Below are 27764 nucleotides of genomic sequence, written 5' to 3' on the forward strand. Positions count from 1 at the left end.
AATACTATGTGGCAATGAGTTACACAGTCTGTGAAATAATGTTTCCTTTTATTAATTTTGAATCCTCCCCCCCTTCAATTTCATTGAAAGTCCCCTTGTTCTTGCACTATGAGAAAGGGTGAACAGGAGATTCCCCTTCTACCTTCTCTACACCATTCCTTATTTCGATTACTGTTATGGCTCTTCTTATTCATCTCCAAAGGTCCCAGCCATGTCTCTCCATGTTTTTCTATCACTTCTGTTTTATCTTTTCTGAGACAGAGTGACCAGACCTGGACATTTTTCCAGATGAGTGCAAACCACTGATTTCTAGAATGGAACTATAATTCCCAGTATTAGTCTCCATCCCATTCCTTGTACATCCTAATATTTTATTTGCATTTTTACTGTTGTGTACATTGAGAAGAGATCTTCAATGAGCTGTTCACAATGATGCCAAGGTCTTTTTCCATAGGCACATCACCTTGCATTTGTTAACATTGAATTTCATCTTTCTTTGTGTTGCCCATTCACCCATTTTATTCAAGTCCCTGACATTTCTCGTAATCTTAAAGCAAAATGATCTAGATTTGTCCTCTTCAGATTTTACCATCTCACTGCTTGCCTCCTTCATCACAGCATTAATACACTGAACTACATTGGTCCCAGTATATAATCTAATTGCACTCCACTGTTAACTTTCTGACATGATGAAAACTGATCATATATTCCTGCTCTTTGTTTTCTGGTTTAGCAAGTTTCCAGTCCATGACAGTACTTTATCTCTCACACCTTGACTACTTAGTTTCTTTAGTAACCTCTTTGGAATTTTGTCAACGGCCTTTTAAAGTCTAACTGAATTGCTATCCTTTATTCACTGTTTTACTGACATGTTCAGATTAAGGTTTACCTAATCTTTAATTCCCTGGATCTCCTCAGTGTCTTTTAAAAATACAGCAACATTTACTGCCTGCCATTCCTCACATTCAAGAGAACTCATAGTTCAAATTAAGGTCCCAATCCTGCAAGATTTAGGCACATGCTTAATTTTAAGCACATGAGCTAGTCTCATTGATCTCACTGGGACAATTCATGTGTTAAAAGGTAAGACTGTAAACTATAAATCTTTGCAGAATCAGGGCTTTAAGATCTGACTGGATATTTTAGTGACCTGCTTTATACAAACCAGAAAGGTCCTTATTTTGTCAACATCAATGTACATTCCCAAATGATTGCTAAGAAAACACTCAACAAGACAGTTTAATATAAAATGTTTTTATTGTTTTTGAAAACATTTAAAAAACAATTTTGAGCACTTTCAATAAAAAAAAATAACTGAAATGCTACTGCAATATTCAACTACTGTAGTTTCAGCAGTACAATAGACAACAAAACACTGGGGGCGGGGAATCGGATTTCCTGCACTAAATGAAAACGTAGAACAGGGATATTTCTTTCCTTATGGTGCAGTAAAGAAAGCACAGTATAGTACAAGACTATTATATGAACCTTGGATGCACTGCACAAGAAATGCTTTCCTTCTTTTCAGTTCAGAAGTCAGTGCTTATTGCAGTTATTTGCAAATTCTTTACTTCATGAATTCTTATCATGATAAAATGGTACAAAAATGTTTTTCAACACCAGAACAATAAAAAATAATCCAAGAAAGGAACATATTCAACAATAACTAAGCTAAATTAGTAAACATAAAAAAGTAAATTACTTGTGAATAACTATGCTTGCCTGGTTAACACGGAACCAGTTTCAATACAGCAAAAGAATAAAAAAAATAAAGTGGTTACAGGAATATACCTAGTACTGTACAAGATAAGTCAATAACACTCATGCACGTCTTGTGATCATGTATTAACATGGTGAAGCAAACTAAACTTAATTTCTTCCTGCTGTAATATTCTCACGTAAGAGAATAAGAAATAGAAATATCTCATTGAGATCAATGCACATTGCTACATAAGACAACTTCATCTGTCATTTTTATGACATTTTGCCTTTTCATAATGAAACATTAAAAAGTTTTTATCTGTGGGCCGTATTGGTTGCATTTATCCTAAGGAACGTGCCTGCCACAGGTTCAACAGAAATTTAGTGCAATAATATGAACCCCAGAAAGTTTGCTGGACTAACCAACCAAATTTAAAGTGTTTGCTGCAATACTGTACATGGGGTACAAATTCACTAGTCTTTATACTTTAGCAAAATATGCTATCAAAATAATTTCATTATTTTCTCATGTTAGTAGGAAGCCAGTAATGTAAACAAGGGGTCAGAACTGTCTCAAATTATTATTTTTGGAGTATCTGACACAGACAGGCTTCCATTAGTTAGAATCACAGAGTTTTCCTTTGGGTATTGCATACTTTGGTGTGCAGTAGTGCTCTGTCTCAATGTACAGTAAAGAAGTAACTAGCACTAAGAACAGGGATCTAACAGATTATTAATTTTAACAGCAAACACACAAACACCAATAAACTAATACATACCAATGTACAAAGCTGTGAGCTAGCCTAGCACCATTTGTTGACGTGAAAATGTTTTACCCTTATGCCTGGTAATTTAATGAATCCTTATTGAATTAAACACACATTTGCCTTAAATCCACTGATTAAATAGTATTCCTATTTGCCTGCTAATTAAGTGAAAGGAAAACTTTCTGCTAGGCCCCCATGTAGCGTTTGATTTAAAAGTGTTTTTTAACACATTTTAAAAATCTTCAGTGATGGCTGCATAATTTTGAAAAAGTCAGTTTTTAAATTTACTTTAGCTTTGCTGAAAAATGTTCTTAAAACACAAGAATTTGGAGGGGACTAGTTGTCTTGAGCTATTGTGCAGTGCTAGCAGCACAGAGGCAAGGGAAGAACGCCATGCACATACATAGAACACCATAATACCAGTGCAGATGCTCCCCCATGTATATGCCTTCCTTTGTCATCCCCCCATGTTAGGCCTGCTGGAAGTGCAGGGTTAACATATGCACAGTGGTGCTGGCACTTGATACAGGATCAGATCTGCGAGGCACTGAGCATCTCAAAATATATCAGTTCAAGATCCACCGTGGGCAACTTCTTTTAAAAAGAGAAATGGCTCTAATGTGTATTTATTGGTAGAAATCAACAGAACATGGAAATAATCAAACCCAAAGCTTACCATATAATAATACCTCCCCCACAAACTGGAAAAAATTTGCAAGTGTCTCTTAAGAAAACAAAAGGAGTCTGTCTGAGGTGGGGCATGAACTCTCTCTATGGTCTGCTGCCTGTGGAATCAGGTGCTGCAGCATGGCACCACTGTTAGTCCTTCATCAGAAGAGCTCATGTGCTGGGGGCTGCCTTAGTTCAGTGCTTTTATCCCAGGGACCAGGAGAAGCAAGGATGTACTAGCATCTGGAGTGCTAGTGCAGAAGCACCATGAAAATGAATGCTGTGAAAATCAAATACTGAAGATTTCAGATCATTAGCAGAAATGCCACAAATTACCAAAATACATTTCAAGAACCAAGAAATTACCAAAATACATTTAAAGAGCTGAAAATCTGGTCCTCTCTTCCTCGTTTGCCAAATCTAGATGGCAGCATTCCAACATGAGCTGATGACCTCACAAACCTCTAATGCGACACTCTGCTTTAAGTTCTACTGATGTCATCAGTCCATAGGAGAAATACTAAACCCCTTACAAAGCTACAGGAACAATACTACAAAGTGATTTGCCTGCCTCGCATCTCAGTGACACTCCACATGGGAGTCAGTTTGCCTGTGCAGATCCCCTTTGTAGCATTAGGCCTTCGGCTGGTTAAGTACCTTTCTCTGTTCATCATTAGAGATTTTTACAATACTTCAATTCTTCTTTTACTTTTAATGACAAGGGTTAAAGTTTTCTAAAGCTCTTAAATAACTTAGGAGTCTAAATCTTATTGGCTGTCAATGAGATTTAGGATCCTTAGTACCTAAGACAGTTTTGAAAATGGGACATAAGCACTTTTGAAAATTTTACCCAAGGACTTCATGTGTCTTGTTGCATGTTTGTAAAGTGCCTGGTAACATTATGGCTCTATAGAGGTTATTTTTAATAGTTATCAGCCAACATCAGAACATTTTTATCATCTTCTTTCTTTTCAGGAGGCACAGAAAGGGGCAGCCTACTGGAAAATACAGAGGAAAAACACCTTCCTCTACCCCCCATTAGGTTAGAACAGATGGATTTAATAACAAATCTTAAACACAGTAATACTTTAATAAGCTCATGCAGCCATTCTACTGAAAAAAGAAAAATGTCATGTCACCTTCTCTAATTCTGATAAATAATAAAACAGTAACTATCATTTTCTAATATACATATGTCTACTTTTATTAAGCCTCAGTGCTCAGAATCTTTTATCATGCATTTTTACCTCATATTAAAACCCAACATTTAAAGTGAAAACTAAAATAACATTAAGGTGAGGTCATGGATCTCTATGGCTAAAAACACTAAATATATATATTTAAAATAAATTTTTAGTGCATTTTTCTCTTTCCTTGATCGTTCCCATTATTTTCTCCTATCTTAGCCCTTCATCATAGATGTAAATGGTGCCACAGACATGTCTCATGGTTCACCACAGTACTGCAGCTCTGGGTAATGCTCAATGACAACACCACTTGTATGCCCTTCATCAAGCTGTAACCCCTCTCTCTCATCAACTGCCTACTTGTCTACAAGTCCCACACATTTCTGACTTGAATAACACAGGCCAATATCAAACATCTCCTCAGAAGTAGCAGGCAATACAAAGTACTGAATCTCTAGTAACAAGTAAGTTGTATTTAAAACCCTCCAAACACCTCTACTGAAGTTGTGAATGCTGGTTTTCAATCACTTTGTATATATATTTTTGCTACAATAAGAAACGCTATTAAGTGGGAACCCTATAAAATTTAAATTCTAATACTGGCTCTTCAATAGCCTTCAGAAATTTATTTAAAATTGAAAAGACTGCCTATTCCCAGCTGAAGAATAAGTGACTTGTACAGCAAACTTTTTTTAAAAATGCCACAATTCTTAGCAAGTGTTTCTGCTGCAGGAGGCACTTCCATTAAGACAAATACAATACGTCTGTCTTTCAGATACAGTGTGCTACATACATATTATTAAACAAATTTAACCCAACATTTCAACAGCAGGATGATCCTTACTCTCCATCCACTCAAAACCTGATGTAGTCATTGAGTTAATGGATTCATTGCAGATTTGTTGAAACAAGGGGTCATTCTTTAATTCCTCCAGTGTAGCATCGTCGTCTTGTCCCTGCTGACGACCTGGATCAAACAGTAGATTTGTATCTAAAGTATTCAGATCATTAATGCTGCCTGAGAGGTCGGAAGACAACCTGATGTCGCTGGAAAAGACAGATGCAACGTTATTGAGATCTGACACCACCTGATTCACCAGCTGCTGGTTGGTTTGCAGATTGTCCTCCCCTAAAAAGTCTTTTACAGTGCTGCTGAAATCTAATTGCTGTTCTCCAATTTCTGATTGTGCTTGGTTATCTCCAGAAGAAAAACTGATCTGATCGGTGCTGCTGTTTTTTGTGAGGTAACTTGGTGTTTGGAATTCATAAACTGAAGTGCTGGAATTGATTATATTTTGCGGGTTGGCACTAGGAAAAGTGGTGGATGTTTCTAAAATCTGAGTGAGATTCATCCTCGCTGTGTAATTTGAAGGCATGTTGTTCATTCCCAAACCTCTCACTGCATCATCGCCATCAGAATCAAGTTTGCTTAACAACACATTTGTTATTTTTTTAGTGTTTGTTTGTTTCTGAAGAGAAGGGAAGGCCGTCTGCATCATGACAGTCAAAGGGACTGACTGACTCCTTTGAGCTATATTATTGGCACTAGTGTCAGCATGAATATTTGTGAACACATTGTGAACTTCAGGTGTCACTGGACTTCCGAAAGGGGTCAAGTTAGAGCGTGGTATATTAGAAACTGGATAGACAGTGCTTCCACTAAGATTACGTTGGCGATGGACAGCAGGGCTTACACTCCGGCATCTAAAACTGTTATTGATAGAGGAACTTGTTCCTTTGTTGTCAAGAGGAGCAGGAACAGCAAAGCCTTCCTGCTTGTTGGTGCTATTTACAGAGGCTCCCTGATGTGATACAGGTGACACAGGAGTCACACGACCAAAGTGAGTATCATGGTGCCGGGACTGAGACTGATATGACTGGCCGGGAACTGCAAAAGCATGAGGTTTCCTGAAGCGGTCTTCCACTAGCTCCTGATAGCTTGGAAGAATGCCATGATTTGAAACTGATGAATTAGTGACTCCACTGTACCCGTTATTCATCCACTCAAGTTTGGTTTTATCAGGGTGAGTAGCCATAGGTCGCTGCATTGGTTTCACAGGGCTACTCGAAACAATGCTGGCATCATGGTATGCCATACTGGAGCTTATTGGAGTAAATGCAAAAGGATTTCTGCATTCCACAGGACTAGGAGGGACACTGCTGCTGCAGTTTGAATGTGGTGTGCCAATGGGTGTATGCCGGCTACTTCCCAGAGCACTGTCTACAGGAGTAGTCTGAGCCAGTCGTGAGCACGGGCTCTCTCGTGACACACTCTGAGATCCAGCAATCATTTCTGACGTGGGTGTTGGGGTCGGAGTTGGGGTAGGTGTGGGAGTTGGGGTAGGTGTGGGAGTGTGAATTGGAGTGCCATTGTTGTGGATTGAATGGTAGAAGTGCGTATTGCTTGGATGAGATGACATAGGAGCTCCTTGAGCTGCTGTCTGATTCTGCAGTGCCATTCCCAGACAGCTACCATAAGGATGAGAACTGTTCATTGACATTTGCTCCTCCATGAGCACCAGTTCCTCCACAATGCTGTCCTGTGTAAGGTCATCATCAAATGAAAAGAAGTTTTCATTTGACTGAGGGACTGTATGTTCGAATTCTTTTAGCTCAGACTGCAGAGGTAACGGTAACTGATTTGAGGACTGTGCTTGTATTTGACCCAAAGCTGATTCTTGGATCTGGCTCTGTAACTGCTGGCTGTATGTATCCTGTTGTATTCCTTCACAGTGCACTGGCTCCCATACAGATTCCTGTAAATCATTAGAGTCAGACTGTCCTGCAATAGTCATAACACTGATATCTTGCTGCTGTTCAGAGTTCACAGATGTAAAGTCAGAGGTTTTAGTGATATGCTGCCATGCATTTGGATTAAAGCTGCCATCAGATTTTGAATCATTTTCTAAGATAAACAAATTTCCTTCCAATTTTACTTTTATATCTGGAGATGAGGCTGTGAGCTGCTGTCCCAAAGCGGAATCACTGGTATTTATAACATTGGAATTCAATGGACAGTTTGTCACTAAGTGTGTTGAAGCTGTAGAATTTACTTTTATAGTGACCTTGCTAGGAACTTGAGCAAGTGCTGCAGTACTGTCATTTCTAGCTAATGATACAAGCTTCTGAACCTTCTTAACACTGCTTCCTTTTTGACCTTCCATGCTACCTGCTGAAAGCTGCTCCACAAGTGGTTTCTTCACAGGTGGTACCTGGGACTCCTGAAGCGTAGAAGGCAGTCGCTTCCTTGGACTTTTAGTGCATGTTTTATCTTTAATAGTAGAATCACCACTAGGAGGTGAACTGATGCTGGTGTTGGAGAAGTTTTGAGTGGCCACTGAGAGAGTAAGAGTGCTTTGATTATTGCCTGCTGAAGAAACTGGTATGATTTCTTTAGGTCGGGCTTTATATTTGGTCCTTGCTCCTTCAGCTCTCTGATCACAGCCCTTAACTGTTTTCACTTCACTGATGCTCTCAGTTGAAGCTTTCAAGGTTGTACCCTCAAAATGATTCCTCTGAGCAGCAGGCAGGCCCGGTGCTCCTTTTATAGCTTTAGAAACATCAGAATTCTCTTGGCACTGTATTGGGTTCTCATCCAGTACTGCTTCTGGTTCCATTTTGATCTCAACTGCAGGTGTAGCTATAACACTGCTTGTCTTGGATCCTGGAGACTGAAGTGAAACAACAGACCCACTTTTAATCTGAGGAACAGTCCTCGATTCTTCCACTGCTCCTGTACTGCTGTTCAATGAAGTAGTGTGTTTGACGGGTACACTACTGCTGCTAGGGGCAAGAGATATTGCTGTCATTTTTACCACGTTTAAGGAATTTACATGTGGAGCTGGCACAACTGTCTTGATTGGGCTACTGGTGAAAAGCACCGTAGTAGGCGAGCGGATGGTGAGAGCACTGGTGTTTGCTGGCTTAGGTAAGATCTGTGGGTAACGATGCCGGGCGGAACGGTCACCAACTGGACTGGCTGGAACATTCTGAGGAGTCTTTGGTGACTGCTTGACTGACTGCATGTGCTGAGTGACCACCTGAACATTGAGCGGAAGAACCTTGCCATCAGAGGAGCCCATGGGACTTGGAGATGTCACCAGCTGTCTGGTCCTCGGTACCTGCATGTGGAGAAAAAGGACACACAATTTAAACAAAAGTATGCATGCCCTACATAATCTAATGGATAAAGTTAGATTAATGGGCAGTCAGAATGCCACATCCTAAGGATTAAAAGGATGCTGCACTGTTATATATATATAAAACTGCAAACCGTCACCCATCCTACACTCTAGTTGCTCTTCCAGAATACCAACACTCACATCACCACCATCATGGACAATCCCAAAGAGATATAGCCTCCTTGCAGCCTGTCACAGTAAATACTCAAAACATACAGTAAAGCTGCTCTTCCGCCTCAATGGTCAACTGCCCCACACTTTACACATCAGATTACAAGAGGAGGTATAATGACAAAGCAACAAGGCCTCAATATCCCTAGCCCACCTCTTCCCCGAGTTCCTGGGGAAAGGATGAAAGACAATACAGTTGAGTACTAAGGCCAGCAAAAAATCAGAACAGAACAAATTAATCCGTGTTGCCTAACCCAAAGGGACCCTGGTCCATGACTAGGGTTCCTAGGCACTACGGTAATACAAATAATAATCCAGAGAACTAAAATCTGCACCAGATACTTGGGGCTTGATTCTTGTAAAATTGAGGCCCTATTTTAAATGCACTTTTGCAGAATGAAGGGGCATTCATTGAAATGTCCAGGTCCCTTCCAGCTCTACATTTCTATGATTCAGATGCAGGGCCTTGGAGTGTTGATTGAAGATAGACAGAGAGGGGAAGAGATCTTCAAATGTTAATTTTTAAACTTCCACCAGTGAATAAAACACAAATCAAACATTATTCGGGCAGAAACTGACTTAGCTATTAAAATATACAATAAAGACAAAAGTCAGGTTTTGTTCAGCCGAAACAAACAAGTCTGTACTAAAGCATAGATATTCAAATAAAGGTTAACCTGATACCAGTACAAAGCCCTCTGGACTAATGAAGACACATTTACATACCATATGAAGGGCTTAAGCAATGCATAGGGCTTTGTGCAATCTTCAGAACTCAGGTAAATTTTGCCCTAAAGGTATAATGATTCCCATTTAAAACCCAAATTATTCCTGGTTTAAGTGCCACTGTCACCGACTTACACCCAGGATGAACGTGGCCCATGCTGTGTAAGTGTCTGTAGCGGGGTGGTTACCACGCTGCTGCCCTGAAGGGCTTAAAACAGCCCTGGGAGAGGGCTGTGGCAAGGAAAGCAGCTAATAGGCTGATTGGGGAAGCAGCCGCACCTGGGCTATGCCCCAATCAGGCCACAGCAGGTCCTATATAAGAGGCTGGGAGCCAAAAGCTCAGCAGTCTCTCTCTCTCTAGCTGTAGAGGGAGATGGACCTGGCTGCAGGGACCCGAGCAGAGTACCTGAGTGGAGCAGGGCTGGGGAAAGGCAGAGGCGCTGGGGAGCTCCAGCCTGGAAAACCCCAGGCTGTGGTCTAGCAGAAGGCCAATGGGTACTGGGGGTTGCAGAGGACAGCCCAGGGGTAGGCAAAGGCAGCAGGTCCAAACCCAACCATGCCGGTGATAAGTAGGTTGATACTGCAGTCTGCCCCAGGGCATGGGGGCTAGACCATGACTGGCAGTAGCCTTATATTGAGGTGAGGTGGGGATAGTGGGTGGGGGCTCCCCGGGGAGGGGAGACCCTGAGAGAAAGGGGTTACTGCCAGGGGGCAGCACCCCAGATAACGGGGCACCGGGTCTGGGAGGGACATGGGGGCCAAGCGGCAGCAGGACACCAGCCTGCAGAGGGCGCTCTGGAGGCTGGATGAGCTAATTCCCAGAGACAACCAGCAGGAGGTGCCGCAGGGGTGAGTCCCACATGGCAACAGTGTCATTCTACTACATCCACATCAATCAGACAACATTATTACATTTATGGCTTTGTCACTTATTTGGAATAACAGAAAAAGTCTCTGGAACAGGAAAAGAAGGGTCACAGCTTCTCTCTCTCAACATTCATATAGCAACAGGAAGCCATTAGTCTGTGATAACTTTCTATTTGCTTAAATATTTCCAGAATAAATATAAAATAGAGAAAAATAAGGTTGTCTGGGTTGAAAACTGTTGGCGCACATTACCGGTATGGGGCTGGGTACAGCTGCCACTACGATACCAATAGGTTGAGGAGACAAGATTGCAGGACTTCCATTAGAAATACTTGTTACTCCATTGGCTGTAGCTCCTTCTGTTTTCTTTGCTGGAGACTCTCCTGGCAAAGGAGACTGCAGTTTCTGTTCCTGTTGCTTCTTCTGGATCTTACGCTGTAGCTGCTGCTTGGCATCAACTGGTGATGGGAGAGTTTTCACTTGAGGCTGAAAAGAATTACTTTCAGCCGTGGGGATAAAAGCAGAGGGTTGAGGGACCCCTTTTATTCCTGAAAGCGAAAAGAACAAAAGTGACTTATGCCATGTATGTTGTGTGATATTTCTAAATCTATATACATGGCAACATGTGCGAATGTGTGTGTGCATAAAAACACACAATGAAAACATTCATGAGGGGTTTTGTACTTGGAATAGTTATTCCTGATTACATTTATTTCTAATACTGATGATAAAACCCCTTGGTGCTGGGCAAGCTGGATATGCTTATGCTGTTGCTCAAGTATTTTGCATCAGCATTTTGTATCCGGAAATCCCAATTTGCCATATCCAAGTTAACACAATACTGACAGTGTGTCCTTCATATAATTGTCAGTAGATGGCAGTGAAAATACTTTTTTAAGCATCTTCAATCTGTTTTTTGTTAATGTTTATAGCACTTTTAAAAATTACACAAACCAAAACACAAGGTCGTGCCATGGACAATAAGTGCTGAACAGATTATACAGCATTTAAATCCCCTTGGACAGTCTGGGGAGAGTCCAGCAGTATACAGTGTCGAATACCAGTTGCAGTACAAGTGTGGAAGTGATATTAGCATGTAATAGGTAATGCTAGAAGTGCTAAATAATGCTACTAGTGTATGGAAGGGTGGAAGACACAACACGGAGAAGGTGAAAAACTGAAAAGACAATTGAATGCAGAAGGGGAGATGGAGATACAGAAGACCGAGAAAAGTACTCTCTGGAAACAATGTCCCTGATGTCAGAGACGATGTCAGAGACAAACAGCAAAGCCTCCAGGCAACTGTTTTTACCTGTGTAGTCAGGACTAATCCACATTTTAACCTGTAACCAAATCATGTTACAACACTGATCTTCAGACAGTTTAGTAACAGTTCCAGGACTAGCATGTTCTTAAAATGATGCCTGTGTAAATGGGTTCTAACACTGTTTCCTTTCCACATCACAGGTGTTTAAAAGCTGTACATGAGAAAACTCTTAATTATGGTTCTCTAGATACATCATTTTAGGCCAAATGGTCTGCAATATACAGCATGTGCTCAGAAGGTGCATCCTAGACATCTCACTTGGGAGAAGCAGTCACTAGGTTTGAATAACACTAGGAATGCTGCAGCATGTTACAGCCTTCACATCTCAATTCCTTTTTCACTTAAGAACTGAATTGTCCACATCTTGAGTGACCTGGGCTGAATACTGAAGGGGAAAAACAACTATGGGAATGCATGCAATTGTGCTCTCTCTCCAATCTGCACTATGGACAAACTGTTCTCTGCACAAAAAAAAACAAAGGTAGTTTAGTTCCGAAAAGGGAGGAGGAAGAGGTTTGGTGCCCCGACCATGGATAGTGAGGTGTATGGAGCTATCAGCTTCTAAGGACAGCACAGAGGGAGAGAGCTTCTGGAGTATCCTCATGAACCCTTGCAAGAATGATCCACTCACTCCCTTGGACTACCATCTCATCTAGAAGGGATGGAAAGAAGTTTCCTTGGCTGAAGTACTGGGTGAAGGGTCATTTATGATTTTCTTGTGGTGACACAGCTGCTGAAGCTAAGAGCACATATCTGAGGGGCAGTATGAAGGGGGTGGAGATTTTCACTGCCATGTACCAGCCGTGGAGATGGGCAAGAAACTGATAAGGGCCATCAGGAATAGGAAACTTTAGTTATGAGCTAGGAACTCTAATTATGAACCCCAGATGCCAGTGACTGAAAAGGGGGATGAGCCAGAATTTTGCAGGGGAGGGGAGATTAATCTGTGATCTTCCCCATTTTATTTATTTAAACAAATGATCATCGTAGTCAACCACCCTTTTTACATTCCGAAGGCTCTCTTTGTAGCCAAGAGGGCTACCTGGGTAGCATGCACAAGTTTACACTGATACTTAATAGAACTATTGAGAACTTCTTAGGCCAGATGTTTTGAGACACAAACACACAGTGAGAGCAAGTTTTGATGTACAAGAAATCATAATTTCCCCCTTATAGCTCAAGAACAGCATTTTGTACTTCAGCAATTTACTTCAAACCTTCCATATCAAACAAGTATTCTCTAATCGCCTGTTAATAATAACGGGAAGTTTAAGACTAAAGGGAGTCTCTGAAAATGATGAAGGAACATGAGGAGATTTTTTTTACACAAATAATTACACATGTTATTAAGCACTGGAACTCACGGCTACAAGATATCAGAGACAAAAAACTCAGTAAGATTCATAAAGGGACTGGACATTTATATGGATAACAAGAATATCTAGAGCTATAATAGTTAGTGCTACTATAAATTTTGGAAGAAATAGTAAACCTCATGCTTCATGGCTTAAGCCAGTCTCGATCTATTAAGGAGTAGGAAGTTTCTTGCACCTTTATCTAAACCACTGGGTTTTGGCCACTCTCGGAGATAGGATACTGGACTAGATGTATCAAGGGACTGTTTCAGTATGGCAATTCCTATGTTTCTACATGTAAATTGTCTTTTAACCTTAACAATGGAGTATTTATTGTAGCTCCTTAATCATAAATGAAAAGCTAAATAAGATAACATGCTTGGGAGAGTTGCACAATGTCACAAACTTGCACCAGCAGACGCCCATCCACCTCGCCGCCACAAGCTCTATTTTTAGTATGGTTGATGCTGACACCTGCTGACCTACTTGTGTTACCTGAACCAGAGCAAACATTTCAGGACAGTTTGCACCTGACATGCATCAAGATTGCCCCCGAGAACATCAGTTGTTGAAAGAAAATTAAATAAGAGCTGAGATAAATTCACCTAACAGAAAATTCACACTAAATCGATTTATATGCATTTCTGAAGTGTTGTCACTGTGCTATACAGCCCTGCTCCAACAAAGTATGTAAGCACATGCCTGAATTTAAGCATATGAATAGTCCCCTTGATTTTAATGTCATTGATCATATGCTTCAAGTTCTGCATGCTCTCAAGTCAGGGTGGATTTGATTTAAATCAAATTTATTTAAATCACAAGTCAGGAAGACTTGATTTAATCATGGATTTCTACATAAAAGTGCATTCTTGTTGGTTGTTATAACCTTAATACACATTCTTCACGACTCAGAGATAGATGTAGGTTTCATTTTAGAAGGTACACACTGTACATTTTTAAAGTGATTTATTTTGAAAACTTTTCAGATTAGTTTTACAGCTATATCAGAAAATGAATGATTGTTTGGTTATTTCATTTACCAAAGATAATTGAAGCAGATATTTATGAAGTCATTGGGAGGTGAACTATCTCCAATTCAACAGGTTAATCATTAATATTTGGAGGATTTTCTTGCTATGCTGTGTTAGGAGGAGCACATCACCAGACAGACATATAAACTGTTTTATTTAACTAAAACAACAATGTTATGCATTCTGGATTTTTTTTCTTCAACAGCAAACATATAATATTTTAACCAAAAAAGCATATGAATTTTTGAATTTAGTTAAACATTCAAGTTTTTTTAAAATCAGGTTTGTTTTTGTTAAAATTGTTTTTAACTAAAATAGTTAAATGAAATATTAAAAAAAAAATTAAATCGACATGTCAGCCAGGTAAACATGAGAAACTTAAAATACTGGCTTCTGCAGCTAACTCAGTCGTCTTCACCTTCATTTTCCTCTTTGTTCATAATCTGGAAAAGGAAAAAACAAGCTTTCCTGCCTTTTCAGGTCCCAAACGATATCTCAATTTGGAATGAATTAGTCCCAAGGAAGAAAATATTCTTTCTACACCAGTAGAAGAAGCTACTGCTGTTAAAAGTGAGATGATCACTTCAACAGTCTCTGAATCCAAGTGCTTAAGTGACTTCCACCACCAGTTCAATGGTGTGATTTTCTTTAAAACATCATCAGCAAACACGTATTTCTTGAATTGTTCACACTTAGCTTTGAAGTTTATTATAGTTGGCATTATGGAGGGATGATTGCTGGATGTCCATGTCATAGCCAACTCCTCTTCTTCAGCAGTTAAGGTTTGACCCTGGTACCTGGTAGTATTGAGAATATTTGCAAGAAAATGAGCTGGAGATAGTGCTTGTCCCATTTGTTTTTTTAATGCTTGTCATTTAACTCTGTCACTGCATATTTTCTCTTTTTAAGATCTCACTCAGTTCCTTACAAATTTCAACAGCATCAGCAATAAAACAGCTATTTCCCTGTATTTTGTTCAAGGCTACAAAAAATAGGCTTCAGGGTACATGAACATGTGTTCAACATTTCTCTTAAGCCCAATGCTGAGAACTTTGGCTGTGACAGTGTCATCTATTTTTTCACAATTTTGTTCACAAACTGTCATCAGATTAGGCCAGTTCTTGATGTAGTGCTCAAAACAGTCCACTACTGAGTACCATATCGTGTCTTGTGGGAGAGTTAGCTTGGTTTCTCCCACTTTTTCCAGCTGCTGCAAAGTGGTTGTTAGGGAAGTATTTTGCAATTTCAACAACATTAGTTTTTATTTCTGGAACACTGAAGTCTTTGGCTAGGAGGTGCATTAAATGAGCACTGCAACCGTATGTTATTAGCTTGGGACTCTCTTCTAAATAATTTCTTCTCATTGGATACATTTGCAGTATTGTCTGTGACCAAGCTGCATACTAGACATTTGATTTTTTTTTTTCAGTTTGTTATCGCTTTTACTGCTACTTCTTGTAAGTATTCTGTTGTGTGTGCATTTCCTGATGCACCAATTGTTTCTGTAAGGAAGACATTCCCTTCTTCTGTTGTCACACAAGCACATACAACAGGATCATTGTGGACATTGCTCCACCCATCAAGACTCAAATTGACAATTTCACCCTCTAGACTTTTTGCACACTGCTCAAGTTCTCTGTCATACTCTTTATCCAACAATTTGCCTGCAACATCTGCTCTGTTGAGTGGACTGTATCCTGGTCTTAATGATTGAGCCATGTTAATGAAGTGTAGGTTCTCAATCATACGGAAAGGAGAGTTTGTTGCATAAACAAACCAGGCAATGTTTTCATCAATTACCTCTTTTTGTAATCTGCTGGTTCTTATCACAAATTTATCTATGGCTGCTTCTGGATGATGGAGATTTTTATTCTTCTTGCTACAGGTGACAGCCACAGTATACGTGACATACATGATGTGACTGAAACACTATCATTGGCAGATAACTCTGAAACTATAGAAAATGATGGTGATCTCAAAGGTGGATAGTCTTCAGAATCCTGTATGTTGAGGATGGAGTCTCCTAAACAAAATAAATCAATGCAGTTATTTAATTATTATTACCATACTGCTCGTTTAGTATTACTCATTGAATTCACTGACACTCTATAATACTTTAAAGGTGAAATTGTAAAAGGAAGATCTGCTTATTTCAGCTATTTATTTTTATCACAACTGCATCTAAAATGATAGTATCATAGAGTAACAACTATATTTTTTACTCAAACATGAGAATTCAAGAATAGTCCAGAAGGAAGACAGGCAGTCTTTAAGAAAGAAGTATGAAATAAAAAAAGTTACCAACCTGAAGATCCTGCATGTTCAGACATGTTCCTTTCATCATCTTCAATGCAGCTTCCTCCTGAGAAGGAACACTTCTCATGATGTTGTTTTATTCGGGCAACTAGGCCTTGCATTTCTTTGTTGCACTGTTTGCATTTTTCATACATGCCTGTCTTACCCACAGGTAAAGGAACTTCATTAAAATATTCCAAGACTGGGTCTCTTTTACGGCCTGCTGCCATTATAGGTTTTCCCTTCTAGTGAGAGAATGGTATGGTAGATCTCAAATCAATGAAGGCTACACTCAGAAAGACCTCCACACTTCTGGAATATGATGCTCAACCAGTTTCACTTTTGTTTCTACTGCCTGTCCCTCCTTTCTCATATTTATCTCCATACTTCTTCTCCTTGTCTGGGTCTCTTTTACAGCCTGCTGCCATTATAGGTTTTCCCTTCTAGTGAGAGAATGGTATGGTAGATCTCAAATCAATGAAGGCTACACTCAGAAAGACCTCAAGACTTCTGGAATATGATGCTCAACCGGTTTCACTTTTGTTTCTACTGCCTGTCCCTCCTTTCTCATATTTATCTCCATACTTCTTCTCCTTGTCTAGATCTATTCCGTCACCAACAATCTTCTATTCATTGAACTTTTTGAAACTTTGCACTTTTAGAGAGAGGTAAGGGATTGACTCTGTGTACAGAAATTTGCAGAGGGACAATAGGGTTGAGGTCTGTTATTTCTCATTTCTATATATTATTTATTTAAAAACATTTTTGCTGTTAACAAGCATGTTATCTCTGGAGACACAAATCCACAGTTTGAGAACTGCAAAACTAAGCATCTCTGATGGTATCTTCTAGACTAAGCACTGAGTCCCATTGGGTAGATAGATTAATTTAAATAATCTATACAAAAGACCCTGGAACCCCATAAGATTGGGTCCTAATCCATGAACTATTGGAACTAATTTACAAAACTTTTCTTAAACATTACATGAATATATTGTCTCATACTATAGAATTAGAATTTATAATACCTATTCCATGATGAGATATCTTTGAGCTATAATGTATCTTAATTAAAACTATCTTTAGATAGGTTTTTTTCCCCTCAAAATCAGATTTAAATAAAAAAATCTGATTTTTTATTGATTTTTATCCACCCTGTCTCAAGTGCTTTGAGAGCCCATCTGAGGCCAGTCTGGAAGGGACAGTCATTTCACCCTCCAAGTGCTGATACGCAGCAGGGTGCACTTTCAATCAAACTGATTTAAAACACTGATTTTAATCCTAATTTAAATCAGCAACCAGGAAACCTTTACTGGTTGTAATCTTGTTTTGCATTTGTACTTTTTAGTTATTTTCCTAAAGAATGGTTGATTTCTCTTGGTTGGTATAACCATTAAAACATTGATTTGCAACCAAATATAGCCTTTACATTAAATTTGCACATACACATTTATTTAAGAAATCATATGCCTCAACATACATTTATTCAGACTCTTTACTTTTTTTGGTTAGAAATTAGTGAATAAAGTATTTCTTATTTACTAGATAACTTTATACTCAGAATTGGTTTCAAACTGCATTTGGATTGAAGCTGGAATTCAATTAAAAATGTACAAACCAGCATTTTAAAATGGTTTTTATTAGTTAAATTATACTACCTTAAGTGCTGGATACATCAGAAAACAAATTAAGCTGATCAAAACATGTTTTGCATTTAAAACTAACTCTTTATTAAACAAAGGAAATATTAACTGTGTAGTTAGTGAATTGATGGGTTGTTTCTGGTCACCATGGGTCAGATTTTCACAAATATTTAGGTACCTAAACAGGGGTAGGCAACCTATGGCACGGGTGCCGAAGACGGCACGCAAGCGGGGCTCTGCATTTTAATTTAATTTTAAATGAAGCTTCTTAACAATTTTAAAAGCCTTATTTACTTTACATACAACAATAGTTTAGTTATATATTATAGACTTATAGAAAGAGACCTTCTAAAAATGTTAAAATGTATTACTGGCATGTGAAACCTTAAATTAGAGTGAATAAATGAAGACTCGGCACACCACTTCTGAAAGGTTGCTGACCCCTGTACCTAAAGATACAGATGGGTGTCTATGGCCTAAATATCTTTGAAAATCTAGCCCCATTTCTTTCAAGTTTTTAGAATTAGTAGATCTCATCCTGGTTTTTATTCATAATCTGAAAGAGGAACACAACTTTTTCAACTCCCAATTGATTTCTCAAATTTGAATGAACTAGACCAAATGAAGAAAATATTCTCTGTACACCTACTACTTAAATGAAATGAAAAGTAATTAAGATAAAAGCTTTTTGCACAACAGAAACTGAAAATACTTACATTTGGAAAAATGTAAGTAACGTGCTCCACTGTAAGATTGAAAATAACACAGATACTTAATGCAATGCATGACATTGTGACCTATTTATAAAGCTTGTGTTGATCTTCTGTATATGATTATAAAAAGCAACACCCTTTAATTCATTTGAAGAAGGTTCACTGATGCCTCTTTTTATTTATTTAAATTATTTGAATATATAAATAAATATATTATTTAGGCCTTAACACAGATTATCATGCTTTCAAATGCAACTTTTAACATTTTACATTTTAAAGGGAAAATGTATTTAGTTTAAAATTGAAAAATCCTTATTATTTTAGTAACAATTAATGTAGCCAAATATTCCTCACTTCATCTCTTTTCTCTACTGTTCAGATGCTTGTGAAATCTGTATCCTTATGTTCATCCTTTTTACAAGACCACGATGAATTTTGTACAAAGTATGCCTGTGAGGTATCATTTGAAATCTCACAATCTGCTGAACATTATTGTCCTGGTAAAGTATTTTGCATGTAAAGTTAATACTGTATAATACATGTTCCAAGTCTAGGGAAACCGCTTCAAACCAGTTCTCCAGAGACAAAAGGCTAGCCAGGAGTCAGCATAATCAAATGGACTATCACCTGGTTAAGCAGCCATTCTGTGGCAAGTAGAAGGCTGCGAGTGAAAAATTTACACATTGGCAAAGAAACAGCTGGAAGTTCCCGTCCCACAGACTCACTGTCACCTGAACCCCAGCAGAAGATAATTCTCTTCATTGGAATTGTTACAAAAAAAGGGGAGCAAACTCCTCAGATTCTCTCTCCTCCCTTTCTCTCTGCCTACAACATCCACAATGCCTGAAAGACAAGGAAAGGAGCATTGGATTGGGGGAGGGTTCCTGGCTGAAACACATCCAGCCAGTAAGAGTGCAAAATCATGTGGTGAGAGAAATTTTACTTTGAATTAACTTTATCTATTAGGTTTCAGAGTAGCAGCCGTCTTAGTCTGTATCCGCAAAAAAAACAGGAGTACTTGTGGCACCTTAAAGACTAACAAATTTATTTAAGCATGAGCTTTCGTGAGCTACAGCTCACTTCTTCGGATGCATAGAATGGAACACACAGACAGGGGATATTTATACATACAGAGAACATGAAAAGGTGGAAGTATGCATACCAACAGGCAGAGTCTAATCAATTGAGATGAGCTATCATTAGCAGGAGGAAAAAACTTTTTGAAGTGATAATTAAGATGGCCCATAGAAGGTGTGAGGAGAACTTAACATAGGGAAATAGATTCAATTGGTGTAATGACCCAACCATTCCCAGTCTTTGTTTAGGCCACAGTTAATTGTATCTAGTTTGCATATTAATTCAAGTTCAGCAGTTTCTCTTTGGAGTCTGTTTTTGAAGTTTTTTTGTTGCAAAATTGCCACCTTCAAGTCTGTCACTGAGTGGTTAGAGAGGTTGAAGTGTTCTCCCACTGGTTTTTGAATGTTATGATTCCTGATGTCAGATTTGTGTCCATTTATTCTTTTGCGTAGAGACTGTCCGGTTTGGCCAATGTACATGGCAGAGGGGCATTGCTGGCACATGATGGCATATATCACGTTGGTAGATGTGCAGGTGTACGAGCCCCTGATGGTGTGTCTGATGTGATTAGGTCCTGTGATGGTGTCACTTGAATGGATATGTGGACAGAGCTGGCATCGGGCTTTGTTGCAAGGATAGGTTCCTGGGTTAGTGTTTATGTTGTATGGTGTGCGGTTGCTGGTGAGTATTTGCTTCAGGTTGGGAGGCTGTCTATAAGCGAGGACTGGCTTGTCTCCCAAGATCTGTGAGAGTGAGGGATCATCTCTAAGGATAGGTTGTAAATCTTTGATGATGCGCTGGAGAGGTTTTAGTTGGGGGCTGTAGGTGATGGCTAGTGGTGTTCTGTTATTTTCTTTTTTAGGCCTGTCCTGTAGTAGGTGGCTTCTGGGTACTCTTCTGGCTCTGTCAATCTGTTTTTTCACTTCCACATCCACATGTGGGAGTGCTGGTAGCATAGGGCCTGAGGAGAGAGTCAACATAGCCAGTACTTTAACAGCAGGATTGTCTGGCTATGTGGACTCTCTCCTCAGGCCCTATGCTACCAGCACTCCCAGCTCTCTTCGAGACACCACTGACTTCCTGAGGAAACTACAATCCGTCAGTGATCTTCCAGAAAACACCATTCTGGCCACTATGGATGTGGAAGCCCTCTACACTAACATTCCACACAAAGATGGACTACAAGCCATCAGGAACAGTATCCCCGATAATATCATGGCTAACCTGGTGGCTGAACTTTGTGATTTTGTCCTCACCCACAACTATTTCACATTTGGGGACAATATATATCTTCAAGTCAGTGGCACTGCTATGGGTACCCGCATGGCCCCTCAGTATGCCAACATCTTTATGGCTGACTTAGAACAACGCTTCCTTAACTCTCGTTCCCTAACGCCCCTACTCTACTTGCGCTACATTGATGACATCTTCATCATCTGGACTCATGGAAAAGAAGCCCTCGAGGAATTCCACTGAGATTTTAACAATTTCCATCCCACCATCAACCTCAGCCTAGACCAATCCACACAAGCGGTCCATTTCCTAGACACTACTGTGCTAATAAACGATGGTCACATAAATACCACCCTATACCGGAAACCCACTGACAGCTATACTTACTTACATGCCTCCAGCTTCCATCCCGGACACACCACACGATCCATTGTCTACAGCCAAGCTCTAAGATACAACCGTATTTGCTCCAATCCCTCAGACAGAGATAAACACCTACAAGATCTCTATCAAGCATTCTTAAACCTACAATACCCACCTGCTGAAGTGAAAAAACAGATTGACAGAGCCAGAAGAGTACCCAGAAGCCACCTACTACAGGACAGGCCTAAAAAAGAAAATAACACTTCACCACTAGACATCACGTAAAGACCCCAACTAAAACCTCTCCAGCGCTTCATCAAAGATTTACAACCTATCCTTAGAGATGATCCTCACTCTCACAGATCTTGGGAGACAAGCCAGTCCTCGCTTATAGACAGCCTCCCAACCTGAAGCAAATACTCACCAGCAACCGCACACCATACAACATAAACACTAACCCAGGAACCTATCCTTGCAACAAAGCCCGATGCCAGCTCTGTCCACATATCCATTCAAGTGACACCATCATAGGACCTAATCACATCAGACACGCCATCAGGGGCTCGTACACCTGCACATCTACCAACGTGATATATGCCATCATGTGCCAGCAATGCCCCTCTGCCATGTACATTGGCCAAACCGGACAGTCTCTACGCAAAAGAATAAATGGACACAAATCTGACATCAGGAATCATAACATTCAAAAACCAGTGGGAGAACACTTCAACCTCTCTAACCACTCAGTGACAGACTTGAAGGTGGCAATTTTGCAACAAAAAAAACTTCAAAAACAGACTCCAAAGAGAAACTGCTGAACTTGAATTAATATGCAAACTAGATACAATTAACTGTGGCCTAAACAAAGACTGGGAATGGTTGGGTCATTACACCAATTGAATCTATTTCCCTATGTTAAGTTCTCCTCACACCTTCTATGGGCCATCTTAATTATCACTTCAAAAAGTTTTTTCCTCCTGCTAACGATAGCTCATCTCAATTGATTAGACTCTGCCTGTTGGTATGCAAACTTCCACCTTTTCATGTTCTCTGTATGTATAAATATCCCCTGTCTGTGTGTTCCATTCTATGCATCCGAAGAAGTGAGCTGTAGCTCACGAAAGCTCATGCTTAAATACATTTGTTAGTCTTTAAGGTGCCACAAGTACTCCTGTTTCTTTATCTATTAGTTGCATTTTACCTCTTATTTTCTTGTAACCAAATTCTGACTTTTATGCCTCATTACTTGTAAACACTTAAAATCTATCTTTCTGTAGTTAATTAATTTGTTTTATTATTTTATCTAAGCCAGTATGTTTGGATTGAAATATTTGGGAAATAAGGTTGCCAGGTGCCCAGTTTTTGACTGGAAAATCCAGTTAGAAAGGGGGCCTGGCAGTGTCTGGTCAGATGTACTGACTGGACACTAAAAGTCCAGTTATTGCGGACGGGTAGGAGGAGGGGGGAGGGATGCGCAGGTCATCAACCCATGCTAGCCACTGCTCAGCTGGGGCCACCTCCTACCGGCATCTCGTGGGAAGGCAGGCATACCCCATATCAGGCTGCAGCTCCAGAACAGAGGGAGTCCAGCTCAGAGGGGGCAGGGATGGAGGTGAAGAGGATCCAGCTACAAAGAAGGGGGAGGGTGAAGAGCAGTGAGCGATGGGGGGCAGGGCCTCAAGGGAAGAGGCAGAGCAAGGGTGGGGTCTTGGGGGAAGAGGTGAAGCAGGTGGTGGGGCTGGGGGGGGGTCCAGTTGTCAGCAGTTAGAAAGTTGGCAACCCTATTGGGAAACTCTCTTTGAGATAACAAGATTTGTGCCTATCATTGTCTATTAATAAAATGATGGATTTTTTGAGCTTGCATTGTTAAGGAGGGTACTGGGCAATACAAGATGCACATTTCTGGGGACAAGTCTGGGACTGGGAAGTTGCTGGTGTTGCTCTGTAATATAATTCAGGAGTGGCTGGCTACAGCACTCAGAGGATATGAGCAATTTACATGCTGGAGGCTGCATGTGGGCAAACCAGGAGCGGTTGCTCTAACAGTGAAGCAGTGTAAAAGGCACCCCAGGTTGAAGAATTGAGGGTACACATTTGTCCATCACTCCAGATTGTACCATGTGTAATGTCACAATTAACATTAATGTAGCCAAATATTCCTCCCTTCACCTCCTTTCTCTATTGTTCAGATGCTGGATTCTGGAGTAGTAGTTCTTTTGGAGCAGCAATCAGGGTTCCACAGTCCCCACGGAATAATCCCAGTGAATGTAAACCATAGTTTATGTAAAGGCTTCTCTCTTTTCCCAGGTAGTAAACTGCTCCAACCAGATGTGACAATATTTTACTCGACATCCCCACTCTCTTTCCTTACAACTAACAAACATAAAAATCCCAACTGCAGCAAAAATAGTCATATTAACTTTCCCCTCTTATAGCACTGGTGAAAGGAGCCAGTTTAACAGCTGGGGAAACTAAAATCACAGAATAGGCACAATATAGGCAATGGCAATTCAAGCTTCCCTTTTCCAGCCCTCCAAGTCCACTGCAGGGCTTTGCAACTTCAAACCCTAGGCCTCCATGCTCAGCCAGCCAAAACGGAAATCAACCAAGTCAGCAATTTAGACTCTGATTCAGTCAAAGCACTTTAATATTTGTTTAAATCCATCCCTATTCTGGACATGCATAAGGTACGGGAGCTTTCTGGAACCAGGATGTTAGTGATGTGGATGCTTACTCATTAGGGGGGACTCACACTACTAACTCATTTCACCTAATGGTCATCAGACTAACATATCTTTCAGCCACTCCTCAACTGGGCCACACTCCAACAGGTGACATCCAACAGATCTTCCTATTAAATTTAAAAAGTCATCATTACACAAAATGCATTAACTTTCTTCTGAAATAAGAGATCACCCATCCCAAAGGTTCAGATATAAGAGTTAACCCATTACCTGCTGGCGCCCCTGCCATTACTGTTAAAGCTGCCATTGATTTGGTGCCGATGTAGTGACTTTTGACAAGGAAACGAGCTAAATCCAAGACTGAATCAAATGGCTGGCTTAGGACTTTCTGGGCCCATTCGCACACAAGTCGACAGGCGGCCGACACAACTTCCTCATCAGCACTTTGTAGCTGCCCTGATGGATCTGACCCATCCAACTAATGCAAAGAAAAAGCAAAGCTTAGTTATTAAAAAGCAATGACAACCCTAGAGCAAATGATACAGAAATGGAACTCATTTACTTAATAAAAAAAAAAAATCTATACATTCTACATCTATATCAGCATTATCCAAGATGAAACACATCAATATTTTCCTACCGCTTGTGCACACGCAGGGACATTATGTTACTTTACTATTGCAGTTCTGGAAGAATATTGCATGAGTAATTCTGGTACTTTCACTACCCACAATCCAATGCTCCTTGCATGAAAAGCCAAACTAAAATTAGCAAAGCATTTTTAGTGTTTTGCTACTTTTCTTCGGAGCCTACCGATTTAGCATGCCACCTGTTATCTGGAAGATGCTTGCGTCACTGTGACTCCTGCTCCCTTTCTAACAGTGATCTTTTGGGTTTTTTATAGTGAAGGCAAAAATACACAGAGAATTATGAATTTAACAAATAATAATTTGTAGGTGGTGACACTGTGAAGAGCTGCTAAATTAGATCATCGTTTTTATTAATAGCATTCCAATTGTTACTTAAGTTTAAAGCAAATCCAACTAGGCTTGTTTTGGGATATGAGAGTTTTGTAAAAAAAAACATTATAATTTTTTTTACAAACTTCACAGCTCTTTAGTTGCATACTTCTTATGAAATGTTTTTTGTTTCAATAATGTTACATATTAAAAGAAAATATGGTTAAAGTTAGTTTGCACAAATACATATGTAGATACTGTACCCCATCTCCAGTTTTATGGAAGCCAAGGTTGGGCAGTGTTGGCATATGCACAAAAGCTTTCTTCCTCAGTCCACTGTAGCAATATGTGGTCATAAATTAAGGTCTAAATATTCTCTGCTCCTTGGTTTGTAACAAAATGGCACACGTTTTCAAACACTCTTCTACTTTCCTAATATGGATTTTATAAGCAAAAGCAAAATGCAGGCCCCACACTTGTTGGCATTACATTAAAAAATCTTTTACATTAAGCCAGGAATCTAAACAGTGTAAATTATGGATCCCAGTCCTACACTGTCATCTGCATGGGTAGAGTCCTGTACCCTCATGGAGCCCACTGTGGTTCCATGTGAGCACAGCAGTCTGCCTAAATGCTGTAATTTGCAGGCCCTCGGTATGTTTCATGGATTTAAAGGCCAAAGGAGATCATTAGATCATGTAGTTTGACCTCTTGCATCACAGAGGCCAAAGAATTTCAACCAGTTATCCCTCTACTGAGCCCAAGTACTTGTGTTTGGGTACCCAGTAAGGCATCCAATATGAATCTGAAGACCTCAAGAGATGGAGAATTCACCACTTCCCTGGGTAAGTGGTCCCAATGGTTAATCACCCTCCTTGTTAAAAATGTGTGTCTTATTTCTAATTCGAATTTGCCTGGTTTTAACTTCCAGACATTGGTTCTTTTTATGCCTCTCTCTGGTAGATTAACAACTCTTTATAAGATAAGGCCATATTTTAATCATCCTGAGTTGATAAGAGAATGATTTGTCTTATTCATAATTTTCCGATTACCTATTACATGAAGCACTGATTCTCTAAACTAGAAGGCATATATAGTTAACTGCTACCAACTAAGCACTGAAGTCTCTCCTTTAACAGATTCACAGATTCCAAGGCCAGAAGGGTCCACTGTGGTAATCTAGTCCAGTGTTTTTCAAAGTTCGGGTCATGACCCGGCATGTAAGGAATTGGGTTGTCTTGCTCAGTAACCAGGGATCCTAGTGGCTCTGGTCAGCAGTGCCAACCGGGATGTTAAAAGTCTCATTGGCGGTGCTGCCCAGCTAAGGCAGGCTAGTGCCTACTTGTTCCAACACCGTGCTGTGCCCCGGGAGCAGCCAGCAACGGGTCTGGCTTCTAGGAAGGGGGGCCAGTGGAGCTGCTTGTGCTCCAGAGCCTAGGAGCTGGACCCACTGCTGGCTGCTTCCGGGGTGCAGCCTGGTCCGCGATGCCAGGACAGGCGGGAAGCCTGCCTCTGCACCATGGCTGTGCCGCTGACCAGGAGCTGCCAGAGGTAAGTCTGCGCTCCAACCCCCTGCCTTGAGCCCCCCCCCACCCAAAACCCCTTCCTGCACCCCAAACCCCTCAGCCCCGACCCCACCCCTGAGCCTGCACCCCCAACCCAGAGCCCCAACCCCCTCCCACACCTCAAAACACCCTCGCACATCCTGAACCCCTCATTCCTAACCCCACCCCGCAGTCCTCACCCCCACACCCCAACCCTCTGCCCCAGCCCTGAGACTCTCCCACACCCCAAACTCCTCATCCCCAGCTCTGTTGGGCCATGGGAATCAACAATTTTCTTCAACTGGGTCCCCAGGAAAAAAGTTTGAAAACCACTGATCTAGTCTGACCTGCTGTATAGCACAGGCCCTCAACCTTTTTCAAAATAATTGCTAAAGCAGATCATGTAGAAAAACATCCAATCTTGATTTTAAAATTGTCAGCAATGGAGAATCCGCCATGACCCTTGGTAAATTGTTCCAATTGTTAATTACTCTCACCATTAAAAATTTTAATGCACGTTCCATGAGTGTTTGGGGGCTGGACAGAATTGTCCTACAAGCAGAGCTGGTCCTTGGGCATGCAATGCATGCCTTTCATAGATAGACAATATGCCAGTGCCATCCAGTGTTTCAAGTTATACAGACCTTAAGAGGACAAGAGTCAATCTGTGGTTACAGAAAACTGTAGATCACCAGTGAGGAATGTGAAACGCCATACCCTCCAGAGATCAATCTCCCATGTGACTCAACATTTATGAGGCCTTCTCATGATCTCATTTCTAAAGACATAGGCATGCAAATTATAGTTACATATCTGTTGCCCCATGGAGTCTGAATGCTCAATCTTAGATGTGGAAGAATGATTGGCTGACTTTGCCAGCTGGATGCATCAGAGCCACCCCCTCTTTATTTGAGGTGATTAGCACATCTTTCATCATATGTAAAGATACATAATACACAGACTGATCCTCAGCTTTAGGAAGACAAAATTCTTCCTGACAGATACAAGTTGACTGCCTTCATGTCTCCGCTTGCTGAGTGGACTTGTTCAGAGGTAATGTGCAAGATTAAATAACTTGATGTAGTTTTCAACCAGTTTTTCCAGGAACACCTTACCTTGTTAAAGATGGAATAGAGGTGTTTCTGTTACACAATCTATACATGCTGCTCCCTTACTTATGTCAGACCAACTCAGAACATCAACACATGTCCTAATGGCCTTTAGGTTTAATACTGCAATTCCCTCCTGGCAGGGCTTTTTCATAGCTTGCT

General features: G+C 40.4%; 1 protein-coding gene and 1 long non-coding RNA gene across 15 annotated transcripts in view; one reads left to right on the forward strand and one right to left on the reverse strand.

The window, feature by feature from the left end:
- LOC120372778 overlaps positions 1-27764 on the forward strand; it is a 44244-nt gene that overhangs the window by 15620 nt on the left and 860 nt on the right. The gene's annotated exons all lie outside the window — the stretch shown is intronic.
- RFX7 (regulatory factor X7) overlaps positions 1297-27764 on the reverse strand; it is a 115548-nt gene continuing 89080 nt past the window's right edge. For 7 of the 11 annotated variants that reach the window (XM_039490096.1, XM_039490097.1, XM_039490099.1 and 4 more), the window contains 4 exons: positions 25213-25297; positions 24261-24468; positions 10522-10817; positions 1297-8445 (listed from right to left, as the gene is read on the reverse strand). In XM_039490096.1, the coding sequence (XP_039346030.1) occupies positions 5134-8445; positions 10522-10817; positions 24261-24468; positions 25213-25297 (3901 nt within the window). In that variant the 3' untranslated portion in view covers positions 1297-5133. The remainder of the gene's footprint in view (positions 8446-10521; positions 10818-24260; positions 24469-25212; positions 25298-27764) is intronic. The other 4 variants (XR_005585194.1, XR_005585192.1, XR_005585195.1 and 1 more) reach the window with 4 other exon arrangements.

This window comes from Mauremys reevesii, linkage group 10 (assembly GCF_016161935.1).
Source record: "Mauremys reevesii isolate NIE-2019 linkage group 10, ASM1616193v1, whole genome shotgun sequence".
Lineage (NCBI taxonomy): Eukaryota > Metazoa > Chordata > Testudines > Geoemydidae > Mauremys > Mauremys reevesii.